Raw genomic sequence first — 26,870 nt, forward strand, 5'->3', positions numbered from 1 at the left:
TCTATAAGTGTTTTACAAGGGCAGACTGCAAAATCTCATGAAAGCAAGAGCATAATGTTCTTAGACAACTAGGCAATATGAAAGTTCTGTCATAGCTCCACCCCTCCGGTTATTGTGAGGAACAAAATGTTGCTAGAGCCTTTCATTTGCTTCCCTTCTATTTTTTATTTTATTTTATTTTATTTTTTTAAAGATTTCTTTTATTTATTTGACAAGAGAGATACAGCGAGAGAGGGAACACAAGCAGGGGGAGTGGGAGAGGGAGAAGCAGGCTTCCCACCAAGCAGGGAGCCCAGATGCAGGGCTCAATCCCAGGACCCTGGGACCATGACCTGAGCCGAAGGCAGACGCTTAATGACTGAGCCACCCAGGCGCCCCTAGAGAATGAATTTTAAAGCCACTGTTATACAGTATCTGAGAATTTGGACTTGGTGCAGTCTCAGATGTTGTTATAGGATGGAACATGTAAAACTGAAGTTATTCTTTACTGAATTATTAACCAAGAAAGATGGGACTTAGCAGTCACTTGTCACTTTCTTTCATGAGCTCAGTATTGAGTAGGGAGAAGCATGAGAGACAGAGACATTAGCATACAAGGTGTCATACAGCAGGTCCAGAAAAGGGAAGTCAGACCCCCTAAATTTATTTCCATGTCTTGGGTCCAGGAGTAAAGGATGAGTGAGCTTCAGGACCCTGATTGAGCCCTACTAGTTTCTCACTTACCTGATAATATAAATAGCATAAATTTTATAACCCTTACTATGGGCCAGGCACTATTTTAAGCTGTTTATATGTATTAATTCATTTAATGCTCACATCATCTCTATAAGGGAGCCATCCTTTCAAAAGCAAAGGGACAGTAGGAGACTAAATAACTTGCTTTAATTCACACCATTAGTGGCAGAGCCAGGACAACCCCTGGCTGTCTTGATCTGAAGCCCACTGTCTTTACTATTATACTAATAGACTAGTGTTTTACTAAAGATGGTTATTTATTATTTTTCAACAAACATTTACTGTGTTTCTGTGTGTGCAGTTTGCTTTTGCTATTGACCTTCTAGCTGACCTGCTGGAAGAGAACGGTGATGGTGGGTCTTGGAGCCAGATAGCAATGTCGGGGATACAAAGAAAAATGCAGGTTGTAGGATACAACAGCAAATATTTGGGGGAATAAATTAGCCATATGAATAAATTGTTGTTTACCATTTACCTATACAAAAACAAAAGATGTTCTCAGCCAATGAAAAGTGTACTGAGTATATTGGAGGTATTTAATCTACTTGGAAAACAAATTGCCTTGATAATAACTCTATACAAATAAACAGATAAACCTTAACTATACTAGGAATAGTTAACTGTCGCTAAGATCTGCCCCCTGGTAACTTTCAAATGGAATTTTTACTTTGACACAGTATTATAAATGTTAGAAAACAATAAAGCTGCATTTGGAATGATACCAGGGAACTTGGCATTCTGTCCTCTGTGAATAGTAACATTTTTGAGAACTAAAGAATTTGGGGAAGGATTTGGCTTCCTCAGAACTGTGTAGGGCAGCGGTGGCTTGCACTCTTGTCCAAAGCTTATTTAACCTGCAGATAAGATCAGTGGACATGTTAAAGCTGTACAGCCTTCCCATCTAACACGGGCATGGGGCGAAATTTTAAATAATAAAGAAACATTGCCTGCTACATTTGCTAGCTCACGTGCCCATATTGTTCTGACAGTGCAGATAAGAGAGGCTAGCCCTGGAAATCCTGAGTACCTTGCGACCTTTCATCTCTGACACAGAATAGAGAAAAGGCACAAGCATCAGGGTGGGAGGTGGGCAACAAAAGCAGTGGTGCAAGAAGTGGTATGCTTGCTCAGGAAATGGGAAGAGTAGCATAAGATCAGTATTTCTAGTTTGAAAAGCTAAAAAAAAAAAAAGAATTGGGTAGCTGAAATAAAAATGGCTTTCACCAAATCTAAATCTAGTCCTTGAAACGTGCCCAGGATAAAAAGAAAAGAAAACCCAGGTGTTAGTGTCGATCTCTGGTCTCCTGTCTTACACCAGGCAATTCATCATAATGGTAACTATATGGTTTTTCCAGTTGAGTCTTCCTTTCTAAGTTCACAGTAGTTGTGAAACAGTAAGAGCCTCTCCTTGGGATCAGAGGGCTCAGGTTTTCTTCTGTGGGTGTGGTCTTGAGCAAAGCACTTCACTTTGTAGAAACTTAATTTTACCAGTTTTGAAATGAAGGCTTTGACAGAAGTGATTTTCAGTGGGAGAGGAGCTTTTTCATTTTTTTGAAATTATCATCCCCCACCAAATACATGCTAAGAATCACTGCTGAAGGAGGTAATTTTTTCTAAAAGAAGAGGGTATGTTGAAAAGGAGAAAAAAAAAGGCTGCAAATAACTTGATTAACTTATTTCTAGAATCCTTTCAGCTAACTAAAGGATTAAAAATCCTGTAATTCGGTATTTTAAGTAATAATTCAGTAATTTAAGTATTTCAAGATTGATTTTATGCCTAGTTGTCTAACTCAGTGAAATTCCAGTCCAGTTCTAATGCTTCTGCTTCTTTTGTGTTATGAAGAAAAGTTGAACTAGATGGTCTCCCAAGTCTTTATAATTGTAACCTTATTTCTCACAACCCACATATATAAAATAAGATTTGGTTCTTTTTGACTGTGACTGTCTTTGTCCTTATAAGTGAATGTGTCTTATAAAAATGCAGCTTGGGAGGAAAAGGAACCATAGGCAGTTTTTCCCTGTGGTCTTCCTTCCTACTTCCCAATTTCTCTGTTTCTCCTTGCTCATTATTTCATACAGTTATGTCTTAAAATTTTAAGTCTGTTGCACAGTTGCATACTCACTGAAATATATCACACATTGGGAAAATAAAATATGCACAGCCACCCACCCACACACCATACACATAATATAGAAAGAAGCCTAAGGTGTCATCAAGTCACTGAGTCAGTTGTTCTTTCTCAGTAACTTACAGAAGGCTAGTTTTACTCACTAAGGACGCTATCTTATTAGCTACTGCCTTCCCTGGGAAAAGGAAGTATTGTAATCATTAAGCTAATTATATTTTGTTTAAAAACCTCTTTTTCTTCAGTTTCTTCGTCTCTGCTAAGTTGTTGACCCTCTTAACATAGGATACAAATTATATGACAGTAGTGACTTTAAAGTACGATTTGGTAAAAGATATCTACAGTCAACTGAAATCTTGTTTTGTTTTACACATCTCAAATCTGGAAAGTGTGATTGAGGACAGAGATCCTTCCCATTAGGTAAGCACTCATTGACAAAAAGTATAAAATAATTCTTTTTCTTGAAATACCTCAAGAATAAGGACCAGACTGCTAAGAACTGGAAAGAAAAATATATGAAGGAGAAAATATTAATCATTCAGTACTGCTTAGAACTTAGTATACAAAATGGATCTTTTCTGTCACCACTGTTGTATCCTAATCTCCTAAAATGTGGTGGACTTTGGTGTTACTGGTCTTCAAAAAAAAATTACTGCATGCAAATATAGGAAACCTCAGGAGTTTATGAAATACCATTCTTCATTTGCCTTCTCAAGAGCTATAATCTTGGCCTGTTTTCTCAATACCCTCTTAGCTATAGGGGATTTTTTTTTTCCACTATCAGAATGAGTTCTTTTTTTCCTATGACCCAGATAATGATGTTTCTTAAGATTTCTTCTTTTCCAAGTATTAAAGGTCCCATAAATGACTTTATAATGCTGTGTTTACATAGGATGTTACCACTTCCAAAGGAGTACTTAGCCTTTGAGGGTAAAGGAGATGTCCCCAAGGAGAATGTAGCTAAATTGAGGCCTAAAGGACAAATAGAATGGTCAGACCTACAGAGAATCTTATCCAAAGCCAGGAGGCAAAAAAAAAAAAGTCGAGCTCCCTTGAAAGTTTTATAAGTAGGTCCAGTATGACTGGAGAATGGAGCTAGAGGAAAGGGTAGTGGCAAGGGATGAGGCCAGAGAGGTCAGCTGGAAGCAGATCTTTTTGAAAGACTTTGTATGCTTCAAAGGAATTTGGGCCTGATCTTGAAGGTATTAAGAAGTCAGAGAAATCAGGAAAACAGAAGATCCCACTTAAAGGATTTTCTGGAAATTGCCCTATCTGCAGTTTGGTGGATGGATTGAAGGAAAGCAAGACTGGAGGTAGGGAAATAGCATGTTGGTGCCATCATCTAAGTGAGAGCTAATGCAGCCAGTAGACAGATTATAGAGATAGCTTCTATAGGCTTTGGGGAATTAAGAGAAGAGAAGGAGGAAGGAAGCATAGTCAAGGATGACTCTTGGGTTTCCTGCCAGGTTAGAGGTTCCATCAGTGTTAGATAGGTTGTCAGAGGCAGATAATAACATACCTAGAATGAAGATGAAGAAACAAGGTAACTGAGGGTAGAACCCCTAGGAAAGCAGACATTGAAGAGATGTTACTGAAGAGGACAAAAGATTGGAGAAGTTACCCTAAAGTGTAGAGAGAGACTCTTGGATAGATACCTGGGGAAGAGAGCTTTTTAGGAATCAGGGAGTAGAAGCTACAGTTTCAATAAAATGAAAACAAAAGGCACTGTTGGATTTAGCAACAATTAGGTCAGCTCATGGCCTTGAGAACAGTCTGAAAACATTTTCCCCCTTGAATCTCCCCACTTCCATATGTTTTCTTTCTCATTTCATTCATACAGTGGTGGTATTTCCCCTCTTTAGCTGCTTTTCCTACTGTCCTTATCTGTAACTGGTCTGGGCCTTGCTTTCATATTTTTTTAAAGGATGGGACTATTCTTGGGGCGCCTGGGTGGCTCAGTTGGTTGGGTGACTGCCTTCGGCTCAGGTCATGATCCTGGAGTCCCGGGATCGAGCCCCGCATCGGGCTCCCTGCTCAGCAGGGAGTCTCCTTCTCCCTCTGACCCTCTTCCCTCTCGTGCTCTCTCTCATTCTCTCTCTCTCAAATAAATAAAAATAAAAATAAATATTTAAAAAAAAAAAAAGGATGGGACTATTCTTTCCTTCCAGTTTGACATTAGAGAAACATACATTATTGTGTTATAAGCAGAAAGCTCAATATTCCTGCAGCTGTTTACTCTCAAAGGGACTTTGGACATATGTGCAGCATGTCATTTGCCTGTGAACATTGTGCTCATTTCTGAAAGGGATGAATCCAGCTATGTGGAATCTGACACATAAGCAGAGATTTCCAGAGCTCCTGAGAAATCCCTCGTACTGTCTTCTCTTCACCATTCTGTCCCCATCAATTTCAGGTTATTGTTGGCACATCAGAGATTCTCTACAAAGGCAAGTTTCTTGTCCTGTGGAGCCAGGATCCCTACGTTGCCTGGGCTGCCTTACTCTTTTTCTATCTCAGAGTCGATGTTAAATGAAAAGGCAGCAGGCACAGCCAAAAACTCTTGGTCTCAGAGTCACAGCTGTGGCACAGCACATTGAAAGTATTCAGATGTATTTAAAACATCTTAGGATCTTAAATAAAGACACAGTGAGTGCTTAGTCCTTTTCAGCATTTTTATTGTACGTGTATAATATTTCAGACGTGTAGAAGGGCTCATCCACTGTAGGCAGCAGCATAGAAGGCTGAACACAGTTTACAAGGTTGATTCTCTAACAGAATTTCCCCGAGCGGCAACTTTGGTTACAACTAATTTGTAATTTGCTAACTGATATTTGCATTTTCATAGATTTATCTAATTGCATTTTATTTTGAAATGTAACTCTGTTAGCTGTGTTTATCTTTCTTCTTTAAAAAATAAAATCTGAAAATAAGGGTATTGATCATTAAGAATACTGGAAGTGAGAAAACATTGCTAAATAACCACATACCTAAAAATCCTGATGTTAAATAAACATTCCATTCAACGCAAAATTGGATTTCCTGGAAGTGGCAGCTTTGATTTCTGATGGTTTCCAAAGTTCTGCATCTAAATACATACCCTAAGATTAGATTGCAGGATGATGATGGTGATAATGGTGGTAGTGAAAATGATTATTAATGTCTGGGTCTTGGTAGCCTGTTTTCTAGTCCAGGGATCTTGAAACCCTTCTTATAAAATCACCAGGCAATTAATCTTTTGACTGTGTTAGTGAATTTCTGTATCATCCACAAAGCATAACAACACCTAGAATAGCAGCAAACATTTGGAAACATACTATTTGAGCCATTACAGGCCCCATTTTCCAAGCTCTACTAAAACTTCACTTACTCCACAAGGTTCGTGCTGTAATTGCCTCATTTTGTAGCTGAGGAAACTAAGACACTGAAAGATTATATGGGGAGATTACACATTCACCCAGGGCTCTACAGGCCTTACATGGTAGGACTAGGATTCAGAAAAGCAAGTCTGACTTAGAGTCCGGTCATGTTCTTCATCATCATTCTGTAGTGCAGGTGTCTGCGGCTCTGTTATTTGGTCAGCTTAAGGGGGAAGTGATCATTGAAAATACAAAATGGTCTGCAGCTTCGGCTTCTCACTTTTTTGGTCCAAAGTATATAAAAGCTCATTCTTCTGTTTTATATAAATCCAAATAATTCTGACATATTAAAAAAAAAACTCATTTGGTCAGTATGGGCTACTGGAGCTGCTAGATCTGTATTGCCCGGTATATGTGACCACTAGCCACATGGAGCTATTTAGATTTAAATTCATTAAAATCAAATGACATTGAAAATCCACTTCCTCATTCTCGCCAGCTCCATTTCAGGTGCCTAAAGGCCACGTGTGGCTAGGGATTACCATACCGGATAATGGTAAGAACTAAAACATTTTCATTATCACAGAAAGTTTTATTAGACAGCACTGCTCTAGAACAGCATTGTCTAATAGAAATACAGTATGAGCCACTTGTGTAATTTTACATTTTCTAGGAGCCACATTAAAAAATAAAAAGAAATAGGTGGTAAGTTTTAATATATTTTTAGTTTAGTGTATCTCAAATATAATTATTTCAACATGTAATTAATAAAAAGTAGTGATGTATTTTACTTTCCTTTGCATTGTCATTGAAATTCGGTATATATTTTACAGTTACAGCATATGTGAATAAGCAGCCACATTTCAGGTGCTCAGGAGCCACATGGCTACCGTATTGTACAACACAATTCTGTACTTTTATTACAGGATTTCTCAACTGAAACATAGCAAAATGGGAGTAGGGCAGAGCGCTGTGTAGTTCAGGAACCACTGCTCTAAGCTTTGGAACTGCAAGTGGTGTAGACCTGCCACTTGTAAGATGATAGAAGAGGCCAGACTGCTAAGACTTAGTATGTATATATTAGAGAAGTATTGTAAGTTTTAGATGCATTTTAAAACACCAGTGTGTGTTCAAGATAGTTTGTTACTACTAGTATTTTTTTTAAAAGGCATATTTGGACAGTATAAACCAACTCAGAGTGATAATGTTAGCTGTGTTATTTAATCCATTGTTGATAACAAGGTAGCTGATTTCAGAGAGCTAATAAAATATGTTTTCTCACTGAGAGCCAAATAAAATTTAAAATGAGCACAATTGAATGTAAATAATTCACAGGCATTGCCTGCTTTTGTGAGATATCTCTTGACTTCTATTTCTGAGTCCCTTCCTTGGTGGCACTATTTGGTGACTCCTCAGCCTAAATTATATAATGAACTGTGATGACCGTTTTTGGAAGGTCATCTTAAAATTTCTCAAAGTGACTCAGAGAAATTATATCTTGGTATTTGGGAAACATGTCTATGCACATTGTTTCATAGCCGTGTTCTCACTGTGTGTATTTTTTAAATTAAATTTCTTCATTTACCTTGAAGTAATGTTGTAACTACAAACCTATAATTTACTCTACTTTTAAGTTCTTCCTTCTGATAAACTTATCTATTCATATTGGGTCTAATTATAGCTCAGGGCGTAACCATGTGTATTATTCATCTGAATGAGTGAGCTTGTCTGGCAACAAGGGGCTATTGTTGCCAAAGCTTTGTTGTCATCTGACCGTATTCTGTCTGTACCTCACTGTCAGCTTCAGGAAAGGTTAGGTCAAGAGGAACATGCAGCAGGAATGTTATACTCTGGCCTGTTGCTCTGTTTCTCAGTATATTTCAGCACTTTGCAATAAACTAGGCTATGATTTTTTTTTCACTTCATCCTTTTTAAATAAGAGAAATCAAAACTAGAGATAAAATTGAACTCTTCTGCATTCCCCATCTTCAGAGCTATCCCATCTCCCTGTTCCTCTTTTCTCCTGTTCCCTGCACAACCACTGTCATGAATTTAGGCCTATCTTTCCAGTTCATTTCTTCAAAGACTGACAGATATGTATCCATAAACAATATGAAATACTATTTTATATTTCCAGTTTATACAATAAAATCACAGTATTCATATGCTGCAAACTTGCTTTCCTCATATAGCATTTTAGTAGACTTTTGGGACATCCTTGTTCTTAATGTGAAAACTTGGTACATATATAAGAACATATCTAACACATAAGTAAGTTATGAGACCTATAATAAAACAGGTAACTCCTGAATCCACCATATATACTGAAAAGTAGAACATCACCAGTACCATTGAAGCTCCTTTGTGCTACTCCTCCACCATCTGACTGTACCCAGGAAACTATTCTTTTGAGCTTTGTTCTCATTCATTTTCTTGCTTATCACATATGTTTGTATCCTCAACAGTGTATTATTTTCTTGTTTGCTTGTTTTCAAACTTGGTAAAAATAGTATCATACTGTATATATTCCTTTAGACTTGCTTTTTTATTCAGTATGCCACTTTTAAGATTTATCCATGTTAATCAGTATGTTTTCACTGTTGTGTTGTATTCCTTTGGGTAAATTTATTCCTTTTTCTGTCAGTAGACATTTGTATTGTTTCCAATTTTGCTATTAAAAATAGTGCTTCCATGAACATTCTTGTATATGTTTTCTGGTGCACAGGTGTAAAAGTTTCTCTGGGGTATGTACCTAGGAGTGCAATTGAGATGTTGTAATATAGAAGTGTATAGATTCAGCTTAACTAGATAAATCCACATTCTTTTTTTTTTTTAAGATTTTATTTATTTGAGAGAGAATGAGAGATAGAGAGCACGAGAGGGAAGAGGGTCAGAGGGAGAAGCAGACTCCCTGCTGAGCAGGGAGCCCAATGCGGTACTCAATCCCAGGACTCCAGGATCATGACCTGAGCCGAAGGCAGTCGCTTAACCGACTGAGCCACCCAGGCGCCCAATAAGTCCACATTCTTACCCAAAGTGATTGAACGCTCTTCAGCAATGTATAGTTCTTGTTTTTCCACATCCTCATCAGCACTTGGTTTTGTCACGCATTTATCTTTGCCTATACATTGTGTAAAATAATATTGAACTGTAATTTTAAGTTTCATTTCCGATTTTAATGAGATTGGATATTTTTCATATGCCTTTTGGCCATTCATGTTTCTTCTTTCTGGAAATGCCTATTTATGTCTTTTCTAAGGGATTGCTAGTCTTTTTCTTATTGATTCATAGAAATTCGTATACTCTGGACACTAGAATTGTGTCAGTTTTATGTGATCCAAATATCTTTTCTAGTTTTTGGCTTGTCAGTCTCTTTAGGCAACCTCTAAAACTTCTGACTTTTGCACTGACATGCTTAATCCATCTACAACAAAGGTTTGTATATTTATTGAAGTATAAATCCAGTTTCTCTATTTGCCATATACAAAAACTGTTTTCTTAGCCCCATTATTTCTGACATATATCAGATTCCTGTAAGTATGTGGAAAAGTTTGAGGGATTTCTTTGAGCTTCCAAACACATTTCAGAATCAAGTTGTCAAGTTTCATTTTTTAAATAACTGTTAGACTTTTGATTGGAATTGCATTGGATCAGTTTGGGGAATATTGACATCTGTAGGATGCTGGGTCTCCCTACTCATAAACTTGGTATCTCTCTCCATTTATTTAATTCTCTTTGTATTTCAATAAGTTTTATAATTTCCTCCATTAAAATCATATATTTTTATGAAATTTATTCATAGGTTTTTTATTTTTAATACTGTAAAAATATTTTAAAATATATTTTCTAATTTTGTTGGTGTGTTGAAATGCAGTTGATTTTTCATATTGATCTTAAATCTAACCACTTTGTAAACTCTTAAGTTTAATAAATTGTGTATAGATTTTTCTGTGTACATAAATACTGCAAATGCTCACAGTTTTATTTTTTCCATCCCAATCTATACCTTTTGTTTTTTCCTTCCTTGTGTCTTTCATACCTTGATGAATATGATCACTAGTGCACGAATGATTAGAAGTAGATACAGTGGGCATCCTTATATTGTTCTCCAATTTTAAAGGGTGTGCTTTTGATATTTTGTCACTGAATATATTAGTTGTTTTATGGTAGGTTTTTGGTAAATGCTATTTATCAGGCTAAAGAAGTTTCCATCTATTCCAGTTTTGCTAAAAATTTTTTTTTATCATGAATGGCTATTATTAAGCCTATTGAGTGCTTTTCCTGCACCCATTGAGATTATCCATTTTTTTCCAACTTTAATCTCTTAGGTAAATTACATTAATAATTTTCTATTATTAAACTATCCTTGCATTCCCAGAATATATCCCAACTTAGTTAAGATGCATGCTTTTTTGATACACTGCTTAACAGTGAGGTTTTTGTAGATATAAACTAATTTCAAAATAAGAAAGAGTAGTAGCTAAATTTTTGTTGACAATAAAATCTTCCCCAAAGGGCTGCCCACTTTGCTATAGAGTATGAGGGTAATTTATGGCTGTTAGATGCAGGTATTAGCTTGATGTAGCAAAAAGCACTGAAAAGCTAAATTATAATCTCATTTGCCCTTCTGTTCACTCGAGAGATTATAATTCAGTTGACTCATGTGGGCCTTATTTTCCTCAGTGAGTTTGTCTGAGACTCAGAGACAGATATTTACTAGTAGTAGTCATGTGGCTTCACTTGCTTTCCTATTAATCCATCATCATCAAACAAACATGTACTTACTAGGCCCTAATACAAAGCAAAAATCTATTCCTCAGGGAACTTCTAGGGAGGGACAGAAAAGTAAACACTTTTAAAAACAGTTATAGGGGATTCCTGGCCGGCTCAGTTGGTAGAGCATGTGATTCTTGATCTTGGGGTTGTGAGTTCAAGCCCCATATTGGGCATAGATCTTACTCTAAAAAAATTTTTTAATTAAAAACATGGTTATAAAATGAAATAATACATCTTGGTTTCTATAGACCACACTATTTATGATACATGGGGGTTGAGGGGGCAGAGATTCTTTGGCTGGAAAGAGAGAAAAGAGGAAGCTTGAGATGGGATATGATACTTGAGCAGAGTTTTATGAATAATGAGCATTTACTGATATCCATGAGCCTCATTTTATTCTCAGTTGTTAACAAAGGAATTAGAGTACTTCTTATTAGACTTTTTTTTTCTCTAATGGCCCCTCTGTCTTCGAAAATTTGTCTCTTTCACTCTATGACTATATCATCTTTTTCAGGATCTCACAAATAGTTTCATGCTTTATTAAATATTTGTGCTCCTTCCTCTGGTCTTTGGTCCTGGGAATCTTTTGTTCAGTAGGTATAGAATTGTGATGGCAAGACAGAATCGTCCTTGTTCTGTTTTTTAAGTAATACCAACATCTTTTCTTTATAGAGTATTGATAATATTGACAAATGAATCATCATATAGAATTACCCGATTTGTTATGTTTTTGTGGAATTGCTCAATTTATTGTTACCATAAATAGAATTTTTTAAATTCCAGGGTTTACATAATCTCTAAGCACATTTCATTTGTATGTCTTATTTCAGTGCTGGACCCAAAGGAGACAACATTTATGAATGGAGGTCAACTATATTGGGACCCCCAGGATCTGTCTATGAAGGAGGGGTGTTCTTTCTTGACATTACCTTTTCACCAGACTATCCGTTTAAACCCCCTAAGGTCAGTATGAAGTGTTCATCCATTTTTAGCAATATGTATTGTTGTATATGTATATACATATACATATTCTTAAATATACATATCTAGGAATGCATGTCTATTCTGTTAACATAGACAACTTCCCAGGGCTAATTGTATGTAAAAGGAAACAGAATGTGAAAAATTATAGGCTATTTCCCTACCCCGTCCCATTACTCATATTTCATTGCTTTTTCTCATCCTTTCTCAGTGTCTCCTTTCTGTGGTTTATGTTGTAACGTAACATAAAACAGCACATTATGGGTGGAGCTAGGTGAGGGAGAATGGGCCTACACCAGCCCTGCAACCCAGAAAACCAGACATAGCCTGAAGCTGGAGCCAGAGTCAAGCCCAGGAGCCAGACTAAATGCGGAGGGAGCCCCACTAAGGCACGTCTCAGGGCACCAGCTATGGAGTGTTGATGCCTCCACGGTTCAGCTGTTCACATGAAGTATACCTGCACTAGGATGGAAAGTGTGACCTACAAAGACTTAAGAGTAATGCCAAGAACATTTAGTGAAAAAGTATTTGTAAAAGTGGATTACTATAAATGACTAATTAATGAACCATAGGGGAATTTACACTTATTTAAGACAAGATTATATACTTTAGGAATTCTTCGCATTCCTTTCTACTGCCTGTAATTCAGTCATTTGATGAGTTTAAATTTATTCTCCACTTTGGAGGGGAAAAGACCCTAAGGACAGTGACTCTCTGCATTGGCCACCAAGAAAAAATTCTCATTTGGCCTGACTTTAACCTCGCAGTGCAGAGGGAAATAAAACTTGCTTGGGTTGTAGGTTGGAAGGGACAGTTTTAGAAAAGCAAAAATAGGACTATACCTTTAGCGTGAATTTCTGTAATTCCCCTCCCTCCCTCTTACCCTCCCTCTCTTTTCTCCCCCTCCCTTCCTTTCTTCCTTCCTTTCCATTGACACTTGGATATTGTTTTGTTACCAAAGCAAAAGCAATAACTATAATTTTACCAAAGAAGAAACCAAGGCACGGAGAAACTAAGTAACTTTCTCAGCATTACACAGCAAGCAAACAGTAGTGTCAGTATTTGAACCCAGGAAGTCTGACTTCGAAGCCCATGGTCCTTTCTACATTACATGATACATTTTACCCAAGCTGACAGAGCTGGTCGCACTGGTGATCACCCATACCTGCATTAAGTTGGTTTTCAGGGATGAAGCCATAGTACATCTAATATTTATTTTCTCCTTTCACTGGATGGGAACCTTTTGTCTTTCGTTCTACTTGGGACCAGCCCATAAATCACCTGGAGTACTTACTGCACTGCCCAGTGATGTGAGGACCTATCTCTGACTGCCTCTTCAGTAAAGGAAATACAGAGTGGGGAAGGGGAGGGGCAATTCAGATCAGGCAGTTTGTGCTGCTTGTGAGTTTGGAATAGGCTGTTCTGTATATCTGAAATACACATCTCAGAAAATGTGTGGGCTTATCCAAGTTCTGCATGACAGAAATGTGTAGATTAAAACTAGAAGGGAGATCTAATAGATTAGATAGAATAATTCAGTTTCCAGAAAGGCCTCAATGGACTGAAAGGATGGTCCAAAACAAGATGGAATTTAACACAGCCTAGTGTGTTCGGTGACAATCAGAAAGAAATCATGATGCATGATAGGAGAAACCTACTTTATTTTCATATAAATAAAATTTGTGGGCTTTTGGCTGACTAAAATTCTGTGGGAACTTAAGGTTCTTGAAGCCTTAAGGAGACATTTTTAGGAGTGCAATCTTCGGAACTCTAAACCATTCGCATTGTATCTGGAGTGCCTCAGTCACCCCTAAGTTCTTCGTTTTGAGAACAAACAAGAATAAGCTGGGGAGAGAGTCATCTACATTCTTGAGCTGCTTCACTGGGTAAAACGCTACAGTGGATATCAGTTGTGCCAACTCATTTCTAAAACAACCTACTAAGACTTGGGTGTTCCCTTTCACAGATGAGAAAACTTAGATGAGGCTTAGAGAGGTTTCCAATAATAGAGAACCAAGAATTTACTGATTTCCGACTTCACAGACCATGTACTTTCCACTGAATTATACACCGTTAACCTGGAGATGTTCGCTAGTAAAAATAGGACGTAGGAGGAATGTGATATCTGTCCTCAGATGTTTTAGGAACTATGGTGTGGGTTAGGATTTAGGCCTTATTTTGGATGGCTGGATGGAACAAAAATAGAAGCAGGAGGGTGTCAGTTACTGGGAAGTAGATGTTAATTCTTATGAGGAAAATCTGACCCACAGAGGCATAGTCTGCTTTTGAATAGCTCTACATCTGAGACTGTGGGCTTCCTTTTACTCAGAGTAAATATTGGCCAATATTTCTGTTTTAAAAAAAAGCAGAATCAGTACCTGTCAGGAATATTACCAGAAAAAAAATAAGTTCCTCCACTGAATGAATTTGAATAAACAATCTCTTAGGACAAAGGAAAAATTAAATTTTGGTAACTCAAATCACAATTTAAATGCACATTTATTAGAAACCTGTGGGAAGTTTTTGAAAGCAAATTATCACCACCTAACTTATCAATTTTAGAAGCCAAATTTTGTAGGCAGATATGCTATTCCAAGTGGGGAAAAGTTTGTGGGTGTCTTGGAAGCTGTTAACTAAAACAAAGGCATTTTTTATTAATACTTTTGGAGTACCATGTCTGTGCCTTTCTAATCTCCTGTTATTCTAAATAGAGGCTGCATTTGGAATTGTCCTGTTTTTGTTTTTTTTTTTTCCTCTGTTACCCTCGTCCTCTTCCTCAACCTTAGCCACATATTTTAATGAAACATTTCCCAGTGCTCTGAAGAATGAACCTGGATAACAGTAGGTGTTAGAATTATTGGTGAGGCCAGAGGTTCACAGATCCGTGTGATTGGCTATCTAATGATTATCAGATATCCATACCATAAAATTAGTCTATAGCATAATGGGATCCATGAGATGACTTTTCCCAAACTCTTACATTTGGAATCCTTAGTGAGGATTTTAAATGCTGTCATGCTCAGATTAAATGATTTAACATATAAACCATTTCGCCACATTTATCAGTTTAAAAATATCAATAAATAAACCTCTATGATTTAAAATGTGAAAAAGTAAATAAATACGTAGTGCTCCAATATATCACGTAAATGTCAGTGAGGTGATTTGGATGTCTCTTCCAGCCATACGAACTTTTTGGGAATAGGACTTCATTAGTTTGAATATCCCACACTCCACTAGCTAATTTTTCAAAATCAGATGAGCTATTCCAATAATTTCTTGCAAAATTCATCTAAATTTTAATAAGGCAAGGAAAATAATTTTTAATTGAGTATGTAATGTTCACTAAATTTAGTATACTAGTTTTAAATAGGTCAAGTACTTGTTATATTTGCAAGTGCTGTATCTTAGTCCAATTCTTAGCACATTGATTTTCTTATATAATCAATATGTTTATGCCTCTTTTTACTAAATCTACAGGGGTTTTGTTTGTATGACATTGTTAACTGTGTCTAAAGTATCTGATGCCAGGTCTTCAGGTGCATATTTAACCATCAATGATAATATTCTTTCTCAGGGTAAATATTCATTTAATGAAACTGTCTAGGAGTAACATGGCCAAAAAAAAAAGCGCATAATAAATTACTGGTATTTCCCAAAGTTTTTTGATACTGTATTTCTTTCAGTATTGATAGATATTTTAGTGTTCTAATTCAGATAACTGTTTATTTGTAAAGTAGAAATTGCTTTATATCTTTTTGGGGATTACATATTCTTATTCATATTGCAGATAATTACTCCTGTGCTCAAAACCTACACTTCTGTTTAATGTGTAAATATTTTAGTGTTTTTTTTTTAAAGATTTTATTTATTTATTTGACAGAGAGAGACACAGCGAGAGAGGGAACACAAGCAGGGGGAGAGGGAGAAGGAGAAGCAGGCTCCCCGCCGAGCAGAGAGCCCAATGTGGGGCTCGATCCCAGTACCCTGGGACCATGACCTGATCCGAAGGCAGATGCTTAACGACTGAGCCACCCAGGAGCCCCAATACTTTGTTTTTAACTCTACAAAATCTACATATTTGTGATAGAATAAAAAGTAATTGGAGATAAACAAAAAGGAAAAATTTAAATTACTTATAATCCTAACCCCAAAATTAATTATTCGTGCCATTTTGTATATCTCTTTTGAGTTTTTTTTTTTTTAAGATTTTATTTATTTATCTGAGAGAGAGAATGAAAGAGAGCACGAGAGGAAGGAGGGTCAGAGGGAGAAGCAGACTCCCCGCCGAGCAGGGAGCCTGATGCGGGACTAGATCCTGGGACTCCAGGATCATGACCTGAGCCAAAGGCAGTCACTCAACCAACTGAGACACCCAGGCACCCCTCTTTTGAGATTTTGTTCTCTGTGTTAAAATATACTGTATGCATACACACAAATAATATACATAAATATTGGGCCATAATCCCCCTGGTTTTAGAATTACTTTTTACCTGATATTCTATTTTCACCCAACACTCTTTATTTTCCAATAAACATATAACTGCATTAGAATTATTGAGGTTCCACAGTATTCCATTGTGTAAATATACCAAATTTAATTTCCTATTATTGGACATAAACTATTGCCAATATTTTGTTATCATCAGTGTTGTGATGAACATCCTTTTAATTACATATTTTGTATACTTGCATAATTGTTTCCTGAGGCTAAACGTGTTGATATGGAACTTCTGGGTAGATGGGTTTATACATATTTGTAGAGTTTTGTTAAAGGTTGACAGGTTGCCCTCTAGAAAAATTTATCAGTTGACATCATGGCCATCAACATAGTGATAATACAGTACTTCCCTTCACTTTGTTCAGCTCTGAGGATTCCTAGTCCTTTTTAATCTTTGCCAACCCAGTAGATAAAAAGTAATATTTCATGGTTGCTTTAATTTATATTTATATGACTACCAACGAGATGTGGAAGTTTTCACATATACCATTGTCCCAGTTATTTCTCTTCTTGTGAATAATATGAAACTGTTTTTTCTTAGAAAGTTACACACCAAATAAAATTAATAAGCATACTTGAAAAATATGAGAAGCAAAATAATAGAATGTTTTATTTGTTATTTTTTTCTACTAAAAACACTTTGAAAATATTGTGACACCCTGTATCTGCTCTTTTGTGTCTCAGAGATTCTAATGATGTACATGCAAACTAAATCACATTAGGTAACAGGTAGATCTTTGTTTTTACAGTAGAAATGCATAGAGGTAGACTATTCATAATTCGGCTTTTTCTGCCTGTGGATCTAGATAGTTTATAAACAAATTAGTGGGCTTTTTTTTTTTTAAGATTTTATTCATTTGAGAGAAAGTGGGGGAGAAAGAAGAGAGCCCATGTACATGAGCCGGGGAGAGGGATAGAGGGAGGGGAGAAGCAGGCTCCCTGCGGAGCAGGGAGCCCGACGTGAGAATCGATCCCAGGACCCCAGGATCACGATGTCAGCCAAGGCAGATACTTAATCGACTGAACCACCCAGGCACCCAATAAGTGGGCATTTTAAACAGATTTAAGAGTAGTTAGGTAGGAACATAAAATATTTGTTATTGGGCGCCTGGGTGGCTCAGTCGTTAAGCGTCTGCCTTCGGCTCAGGTCATGGTCCCAGGGTCCTGGGATCGAGCCCCGTGTCGGGCTCCCTGCTCCACAGGAAGCCTGCTTCTCCCTCTCCCACTCCCCCTGCTTGTATTCCTGCTCTCACTGTCTCTCTCTGTCAAATAAATAAATAAAATCTTTAAAAAAAAAAAAAAGAAATACGTTTGTTATTTTAGTATTTCAGGCAGCCCATGTACAAGTCAAACATGTTCTCATTGTCCGCATCTGTTACTGGAAAACATTATTTTCTTTGGTAATGACAAGATAGTGTCTGCCAGTAGGCATTTTCCAAAAAGGAATAATAAAATTTGTGCCTAAAATGTTTAAAAATTTAACACACATATGTAGAAGTATTTGTGTGAGAAAAAGAAAGCTCTAATATTAATATCCAAAAGCTTAATTAATAAAGTTTGTTTTTTCATTACAAATTTTATTAGATAGATTTAAAAATAAATCTTAGAGATCACTTCAGAATAGTATATTTTATGTTTTATGGGGTTTATTTTATTTTTTTATAAAATCTAACCGTGAATTGCTTACTAATGAAATGTCATTAAATAGGAAAGGTCTTAACTGCTTTCAGACAGTGAAATAGGTAATTTAGGTCCATCAGATTTTCAAAATCTTTATTTTATTATCCTCATTAGATTTTAACCTTAAATTGACAGGTCAGGGCTAATCATGAATAAAAAAGGTAATTAGTTAACAGTAAGAAGCAGTGATATTCAGCATTTAAAAGCCAGAGAGATATCTGTAACTAAAGTTCAACAAGGAGTTCTTTTTATTAGAATTAGGTTGTTATTATTTACTTGTTTTTATTGTTTCTATTTCTGCTGTTGCTCAAAGATGAAAGTTGATGACATGGCTCAGGATTTTCAGAAAGAGCAGTGGTTTACATGTGTAAACGCAACTTCTCACTCATTTGCTCTGCCTTGGGGGTAGAGTACACAGTTGTCTGGAGTAACACAAATTAACTTGTTTAACCTGAGTTCATACGTTCATATGAAGCCTGACTGTAGATTAAGTGCTTTCATACTTATTGAATTGCCTTTTTGGCATCTCCGTTTTAACACCCAACAGTCACCTCAAACTTAATTGGTCCAAAACCTAACTATTGATTGTGCAACCCCATCCCACTCCTGCCAAACCAGCTCGTGCAGGCTTCCCCCTCTCAATAAATGAGAATTCCATTTTTCTAGTGGCTAAAGTTAAAAACTTGCACAGCCTAGCCAGACCCAGGTTCACTGGCTCAAGATAAATATTCAGAATGAACCTAGAATCTAACCATTTCTCATCACCCCTCCCTAGTAACGAACACTCTGGCCCAAGCCACCATCAACTGCTCCCTTTCCCCAAATTATTATGGAAGTTCCCTGTCTTGTCTTCTGCTTCTGCCTTATCCTTTCTGCAGTGTACACCCCTCTACCAAATGGTCCTTTTATAATGTCAGTCAGATATGACTTTGCCTAAGCTTTGTTATTTTTTTTTTGCCTAAAGCTTTTCAACAATTCCCAGCTCACTGAATAAAAACACGCAAAACCCTGTTCACAATATATTTTCAAAATCAGTGTCACTCTTGACTCAAGTACTCTAAGCATGTTCCTTCCACAGAGATTTTCCATTTGCTCCTCCTTCTGCTTTCATTGTTTTCCTCTGCCTAAAATTCTCATGGCAGGGAATTTTTCCCTTCATGTGTGTCTGCTCAAATGTTACCTTTTTAGAGAAGCTCTGGTGTGACAACTCCCAACCACCTTCTGCTCCCCATAAAATTCCCCATCACAGCCACCATACTTGATTTTTCTCCATAGCACTTCTCCCTCCTGGCATAATATATTTCTTTGTCTAAGGGTTTATTATGTTTCCCTTTCTTCGGTTAGCATGTAAACTCCGTGAGCACAGGGACTTTGTCTATCTTGATGTCCCTCCTAAATTCCTGGCACCTATAACAGTGCCTGGCAATTCAGTAGGCATTCAGTAAAAAGATGTTGAATTAATTTAATCTATACGACTTTGACATAAAGACAGTATTCATTACTACCATCACCCCCCATTTGTAGACTAGAAAACTGAGGCTCATGGAGGTTAAGTGGTCCACGGGTCACATAGAAGGTAGGTAGCAAAACTGGAAACCAAACCCAGTTCTAAATTGAACCATTCGTTCCTCAGTTGTGGAGAAGATTTAAATTGCTCATGTCCCTGAAGAAGGAGAACTTGTACTTAGATTTTACACTCTGGTATAAGTTAATTATATCAGATCATTCTCTAAACCAGGCTTTTTGGGAGGGAGATGAAATTGATACAAAGAGGAAAGAATGTCAGGAGGAGATTTCAAGTGCCTACCTTTCAGATTTGGCAAGGATCCTCTTTCCAAAGGCACCTGGTGCTTTTCTCCAACGTATTCCTACTTCACAGATACTGAGGTATTAATTCCATGTTGAACGGTAAATAACTGATTTCTGGATTTTGTTATCCCTAAACAAAAGAGAAGTTACTTCCCATTTCATAGGTCACTTTCACACTTACTTACTGTCAAAACACCCTTGCATCCTCAGTGTCATGACTGGGCTACAGTATTACTTGTATCTCATCAGTCAGTAAGATTTTTTTAGTCCATTCTCCTTTGTGATAAACCATTTTAAAATACCCTGCTATAATTTAATGTGTGAAATTTCAAAATGAATGTGATCAGTAAAAATAGATCACATTGTATCCATTTGTGTGTCCAACCACAACCCCCAACTATCACCAATTTAAGAATTACTAAGAAGAAGGATTGTATTTTATTTGTTTGTTTTCAAGGCAAGGAATACACACTTTATTTGTTCTAAACCAAACTAAATATGCCCATAAGCTAAAAGGGAATCAGCCATTTGGCTGACAGGAAGTTCAATTTGATCAGATTTTATGAAGATCCCTCTCTCTAGTTTTCTGTAGTCTAATGCAGTCCCAGACTTTGGAGAAAGAACTTTAATTTATCATTGTTTTCCCTGAAATGTTTATTGCCCAAGAGACATCTTAATCTATTTAGGTTGGATCATCCTTTGCCCAAGCTCTGATGGAGTTGGTATATAATCAGCCTCTCTGATAATCTACTCACACACCGCTCTCAGAGTCTTGCCGTAGAAGTGGGGATCTCAAACAAGTGTTTTACAGTGTTCCTTCATACTCTGGAGTTCCTTTCTCTGTGACCTCACTCCGAATGGGAGTGGGTATTTGTTGATATTACTGTCAGCATAACTGAAAGGATTGGACAGACGTAAATTACTTCACAACGGATGTTTTTCTATGGGGCGGGGGGGGTCAATGAACAAAGGAAATTGGAGTGAGACATTCAGATGTTTAGAAAATGAGGAGCTTTCTTACTGTCACAGCCAGGGGAAGATGGCAACTCACTTCTCAGAGAGAGGTGAATTCTCCAAAGAAAGGTCCCCAGATTTAGACAAGTGACGCTCTCCCCTCACAAGGGTTTTCTGAAGAGAAAAGGGTCAGGTGGCTTCAAAATGAAATCTTCAGGATCCCAACCAAACATCGTAGGACAGGGATCCACTATTTCCAGAAAACAGGGAACACTAGGAACTCTGAGAGAAATACATGAGTCACAGAAAGTTCAGGGATAATAAGGCAGTATTAAAGGAATAGTCTTGTGAAGAGGGAAACTTCTGCACAGCTGAGCCAGAAGATGCTTCAAATTTGTAATTTTCTTAACCTTGTAGAAAAGAGCCCCTAATGAGAATAGATCAAGACATAGAACAGACAGCTTGTGTTGATTAAGTGTCTGTAAATTTTAAAACAAATTATTTTCTGTCATCCACTTGAGACATGAGGTGGGGAAATGGTATTCTACATGTAAGAGAAAATTATGATATTCTCTTTATTTAAAGGTATTACTTGTTTGGATAGCTATATGTAATGCTGTTTTGTTCAAGGTTGCATAGAATGGGGAGGTCTGAGTTAATTTTTAAAACTACCCGCCAAGTATCAACTCCTTTATGGCGAATGATCAAGTTTCCTTGATTTTTTTTTTTTTCCCATGAAGTTGGATCTGGATCTCTTGATAAGATAGCAGCCTCTTAGAGATTTACTTAAGCAAGTCCAAGGAAAAATTAGGCAGGAAGAAAGGAATGTTCTCAGTTGGCCAAGATCATAGTCAGTATGTAATCATGGCTTGTCACTGCGTTAGGGGAAAGATATTATCAACTGGCCTTTTGCAAGTATTGTGTAGGTCTTCCCCTGTAGAAAATAAGGAGGAACAAAGTCATACAAAAGTTAAAAGATTATGAATAAAATAGACCTAGCATCAGATAGCTACACTAATTCATAGAGTTATAATTATTCTAAGCAATCAGATACATTTTTCTTATGGTATTAGTATGTTAGCAGAAACTTTCCAAAAATTCCTGTAAGTTCTTAGTTGCTTTTTAAAATGTCTGTGTTGGGGCGCCTGGGTGGCTCAGTTGGTTAAGCGACTGCCTTCGGCTTAGGTCATGATCCTGGAGTCCCGGGATCGAGCCCCACGTCAGGCTCCCTGCTCAGCGAGAAGCCTGCTTCTCCCTCTGCCTCTCCCCCTGCTTGTGTTCCCTCTCTCGATGTCTCTCTCTCTCTCTCTCTCTCTGTCAAAAAATAAGTAAAATCTTTTCAAAAAATAAAATGTCTATGTTAAGGCTAATTTTTAAAGCAAAAATTTATTGAGCCCTTACTGCATTCTAGGCCTTGATCTATAAAGATCTATAAGATACAGCCCCAGGGACTGTGTAGACAAGGAGAATAGGCAAGGGCTAATACATTAGTCCAGGCTAGAAAAGAATGAAGACTGTGCTTTGGGGATAAAGACAAGGGGAATGGTATATGAATTCTTTTTTTTTTATTCTTTTATTCAGTAAATATGTGTGTACCATGCACCGTCCAGATACTGAACGTATAGAAATGCCTCTTCTTGTAGAATTTACATTCAAGAAATGATAGAACAAGATTTCTCAATCTCAGCATGATTGATATTTTGGGCAAGATAATTCACTCTTGTGGAGGGATATTCTTTGCAATGTAGGCAGCATCCTTGGCCTCTACTCACTAAGTGCCAATAGTAGGCTTTCTCCCCCACTCTCAGCCCCCCAATTTGTGACAAACAGAAATGTCTCCAGATATTGTCAGATGTCCTGCTCAGGCCCTAGGGAGGTCACCTGTGGTTGAGAAGCAGTATTATTTTTTTACTGGAGTGTAGTTGACACTCAATGTTATGTTAGTTTCAGGTGTCCGATTTAGCTTCTTTATACAGGATGGTATGCTCACCACAAGTGTAGCTACCATCTGTCACCATACAGTGCTCTTACATTCCCTGTGCTGTGCCTTTATTCCCCTGGCTGATTCATTTCGTAACTGGAAGACTGTACCTTAATCTCCCCTTCACCCATCTTGCCTGTCCACCAGACCTCTTCCCTCTGCAAACCATCAGTTTGTTTTCTGTGTCTAGAAGTCTGATTCTGCTTTTTGTTTGTTAGAGAAGCACTATTTTAGCAGTAGTATTGGTATCCACTGGTAACTGATTAGAGACATCTATGAGAATTCTCCAGTTTCTACTCTGAGTAACCAAGGCCAGAACAGGTTGGGGGGACATGTTTCCTATGAGGAACCTATGGGACATTTGAATGGGAAATGTTCATTGAGCAGCTTTACAGATCTAGAATTAAAGTGAGTGATATGAACTAAAGTTACAGGTTTGGGGATTAAAACTCTAGAATAAATAACCTCACCCACAGAAATACGCAATTTTAAACTAAAACTGAGTTTTGGGAGCTAAAAATTTCCAGAATGGGTTTCCCAAGGGAAAGACTGATCATTGAAAAGATTAACAAAACTCACATTTTCTCTATTCCATTATGTGCTTGGTGTTTGGGGATTGGAGGTTATTTTCCATGCAAGAGTACACAGTAATGCCTCACAAACTATCATATTCTTATTTTAAAAAGACTCATCTGTTAATAAATCATAAAAGCGTGAACAATTATACCAAGTCAAATAAATTACTCTTCCCACAAGTGCCTAAATAGGGACTGAAATAAATCAAAATAATTACTTCTGCAAGGGAATGGACTGAATGACCTTCTTTAAGCTCTCCTTGAGCCTTTTGTTTCAGCTTCAAATTCTACTGATATTTTGGTGGTTATGGAGAGTTGTATATTAGACATCATACTATATTTTTTAATGCATAGTATTTTATGCTAACATTATACTGGAATTTTACATTATCTCACTTGATCTCTCACTTTGAGAGGTAGGTTTCAATATCAAGGAAACCGAAACTTTTAAGTAATGTGATTGGGATCACATAGCTAATAAGTGCCAGGGTCAGGATTAGAACTCCTGGCCTCCTGATTTCCATTTCAGCCCCAACCCTTTATAGCTGTAGTAGCTAAGCTGTTTATTTCCAACAGCCATACTTTATTTTATTTTATTTTATTTTATTTTAAAGATTTTATTTATTTGTTAGAGAGAGCATGGGCAAGAGAGAGTGAGCAAGGGTACAAGCAGGGGGAGCTGCAGGCAGAGGGAGAAGCAGGCTCCCTGCTGAGCAAGGACCCTGATGCGGGACTTGATCCCAGGGCACTGGGATCATGACCCGAGCCAAAGGCAGACGCTTAACCGACTGAGTCACCCAAGCGTCCCTCCAACAGCCATACTTTAGGTGACCCCTTGCATTCTTTTCTGTAGTTGATGGGAAACATCCATTTTTGCTTTTGTTTTTGTGGAGAATTAGGTTAAATGAGGTTTTTTGTTTTGGCATTTGCAAAATTATAAACCTACATATGTATGGTATATTATGTATTTATATTTCTCCTATACACGGCCATTAATTTATTTTAAACTCCATCCCTATAGAATATATAAAACAATAGTTTATACAAAAAGGAAATAATACATAAAGCAATATGTTTATTTCAAGTTTTTGCGGTTATTTTCTTCATTTCCACATTTTTTCTTCCTTTCTCACTTTAAAACATCATCTCTTCTATATGGTTTGCTTTTAAAACCAACTGTTTCTTTTTTTATTGAATAATACTCGACATACAATATTAGTGTCAGGTGTACACCATAGTGATTCAACATTTATATATATTACAAAATGCTCACCATAAATGTAGTCACCATCTGTCACCGTACAAACATATTATAGTATTATTGACTATATTCCCTATGCTGTATCTTTCATCCCACTGACTTTATTTTATACCTGGAAGTTTTTACCTCTTAAATCTCTTTGCGTATTTTGCCCATCTGCCCACTTTCCACCCCTCTGGCAACCACCAGTTTGTTTTTTTTTCTGTATTTAAGAGTTGATTCATGTGCTTTGTTTTTAAGATTTCACATATAAGCGAAATCATACGGTAATTGTCTTTCTCAGTCTAACTTATTTCACTTTACTGTAATACCGCCTGCATCCATTCATGTTGTCACAAATGGCAAAATTTCATTCTTTTTAGTGGCTGAGTAATATTCCATTCCGTGTGTGTGTGTGTGTGTGTGTGTGTGTGTGTGTGTATCTCACATCTTATTTCTCCATTCATGTGTCAATGGGTTGATTCCATATCTTGGCTATTCTAAGTAATGCTGCAGTAAATATAGTGGTGCATATATCTTTTCGAATTAGTGTTTTCATTTTCTTTGAGTAAGTACTTAGTAGTGAAATTACTGGATCATATGGCATTTCTATTTTTAGTTTTTTGAAAAACCTCCATACTGTTTCCCACAGTGGTTGTATTGGTTTACATTTCCATCAAAAGTGTATGAACCTGAGTTCCCTTTTCTCCACATCCTTGGCAAGACTTACTTTTTGTCTTTTTGATAGAAGCCATTCTTATTGGTATGATATCTCATTCTGGTTTTGATTTGCGTTTCCCTGATGATGAGTGATGTTGAGCATCTTTTCATGTGTCTATTAGCCATCTGTATGTCTTTTTAGGAAAAATGTCTCTTCAGGTCCTCTGCCCATTTTTTAATCAGGTCGTTTGTTTTTTTGGTGTTGAGTTGTAGGAGTTCTCTATATATTTTGGATATTAACCCTTTATTCGGTATATCATTTGAAAATATCTTCTACCATTTACTAGGTTGCTTTTTTGTTTTGTTGATGGTTTCCTTCATGTGCAAAAAGCTTTTTATTTTGAAGTAATCCCAATCGTTTATTTTTGCATTTGTTTTCCTTGCCTTAGGAAGCATATCCATAAATAAGGTGCTGAGGCCAATATCCAAGAGATTATTGCTTGTTTTCTTTTAGCATTTTTGTGGTTTCAGGTGTCACATTTAGGTCTTTAATTCATTCTGAGTTTATTTTTGTGTATAGAATAAGAAAGTGGGCCAGTTTCATTCTTTTGTATATAGCTGTCCAGTTTTCCCAACACCATTTACTGAAGAGACTTTTTTCCCCATTGTGTATTCTTGCCTTCTTTGTTGTAGGTTAGTTGACTTTATAAGCATGGGTTTATTTGTGGGCTGTCTATCTTCTTCCATTGATATGTGTCTATTTTGGTGCCAGTGCCATAACATTTTGCTTACTATAGCTTTGTAGTATATCTTTTTTATTTCTTTTTTTTTTTAAGATTATTTATTTATTCATGAGAGAGAGAGAGAGGCAGAGGGAGAAGCAGGCTCCCCGACAAGCAGGGAGCCCGATGTGGGACTTGATTCCAGGACTCTGGGATCATGACCTGAGCCAAAGGCAGACACTTAACCATCTGAGCCACCCAGGTGCCCTGTAGTATATCCTAAAATATGGGATTGTGGTACCTCTAGCTTTTTTCTTTTTTCTCAACATTGCTTTGGCTGTTCAGGGTCTTTTGTGGTTCCATACACATTTTAGAATTGTTTTCTAGTCTGTAAAAAATACTATTGGTATTTTTGATAGGGATTGAGTTGAATCTGTAGATTGCTTTGGGCAGTATGGACATATTAACAGTATTCTTTTCAATTCATGGTCATGGTATGTCTTTTCCATTTGTTTGTATCATCTTCAGTTTCTTTTGTCAGTGTCTTAATAGTTTTCAGAGTACAAGTTTTTCACCTTTTTGGTTAAACTTATTCTTAGGTATTTTATTTTTTGATGCGATTATAAATAGTATTGATTTCTTAATATCTCTTTCTGCTACTTTGTTACTAGCCAGAAACTTAACTGACTGAGCCACCCAGGCACTCCCAGACTATTTTATTTTTAAATAGTTTTAAATAGGTGATATTTAAATACACACAGTAGAAAATTCAAA

General features: G+C 36.9%; 1 protein-coding gene across 3 annotated transcripts in view; it reads left to right on the plus strand.

The window, feature by feature from the left end:
- LOC112832326 (ubiquitin-conjugating enzyme E2 E2) overlaps window positions 1–26,870 on the plus strand; it is a 371,486-nt gene that overhangs the window by 270,337 nt on the left and 74,279 nt on the right. For all 3 annotated transcript variants that reach the window (XM_073900866.1, XM_025882951.2, XM_073900872.1), the window contains one exon: window positions 11,824–11,956. In XM_073900866.1, the coding sequence (XP_073756967.1) occupies window positions 11,824–11,956 (133 nt within the window). The remainder of the gene's footprint in view (window positions 1–11,823; window positions 11,957–26,870) is intronic.

The sequence above is a fragment of the Callorhinus ursinus genome, unplaced genomic scaffold (genome assembly GCF_003265705.2).
Source record: "Callorhinus ursinus isolate GAN/ISIS: 27379988/994484 unplaced genomic scaffold, GSC_fseal_2.0 scaffold1, whole genome shotgun sequence".
In the NCBI taxonomy this organism is placed as follows: domain Eukaryota; kingdom Metazoa; phylum Chordata; class Mammalia; order Carnivora; family Otariidae; genus Callorhinus; species Callorhinus ursinus.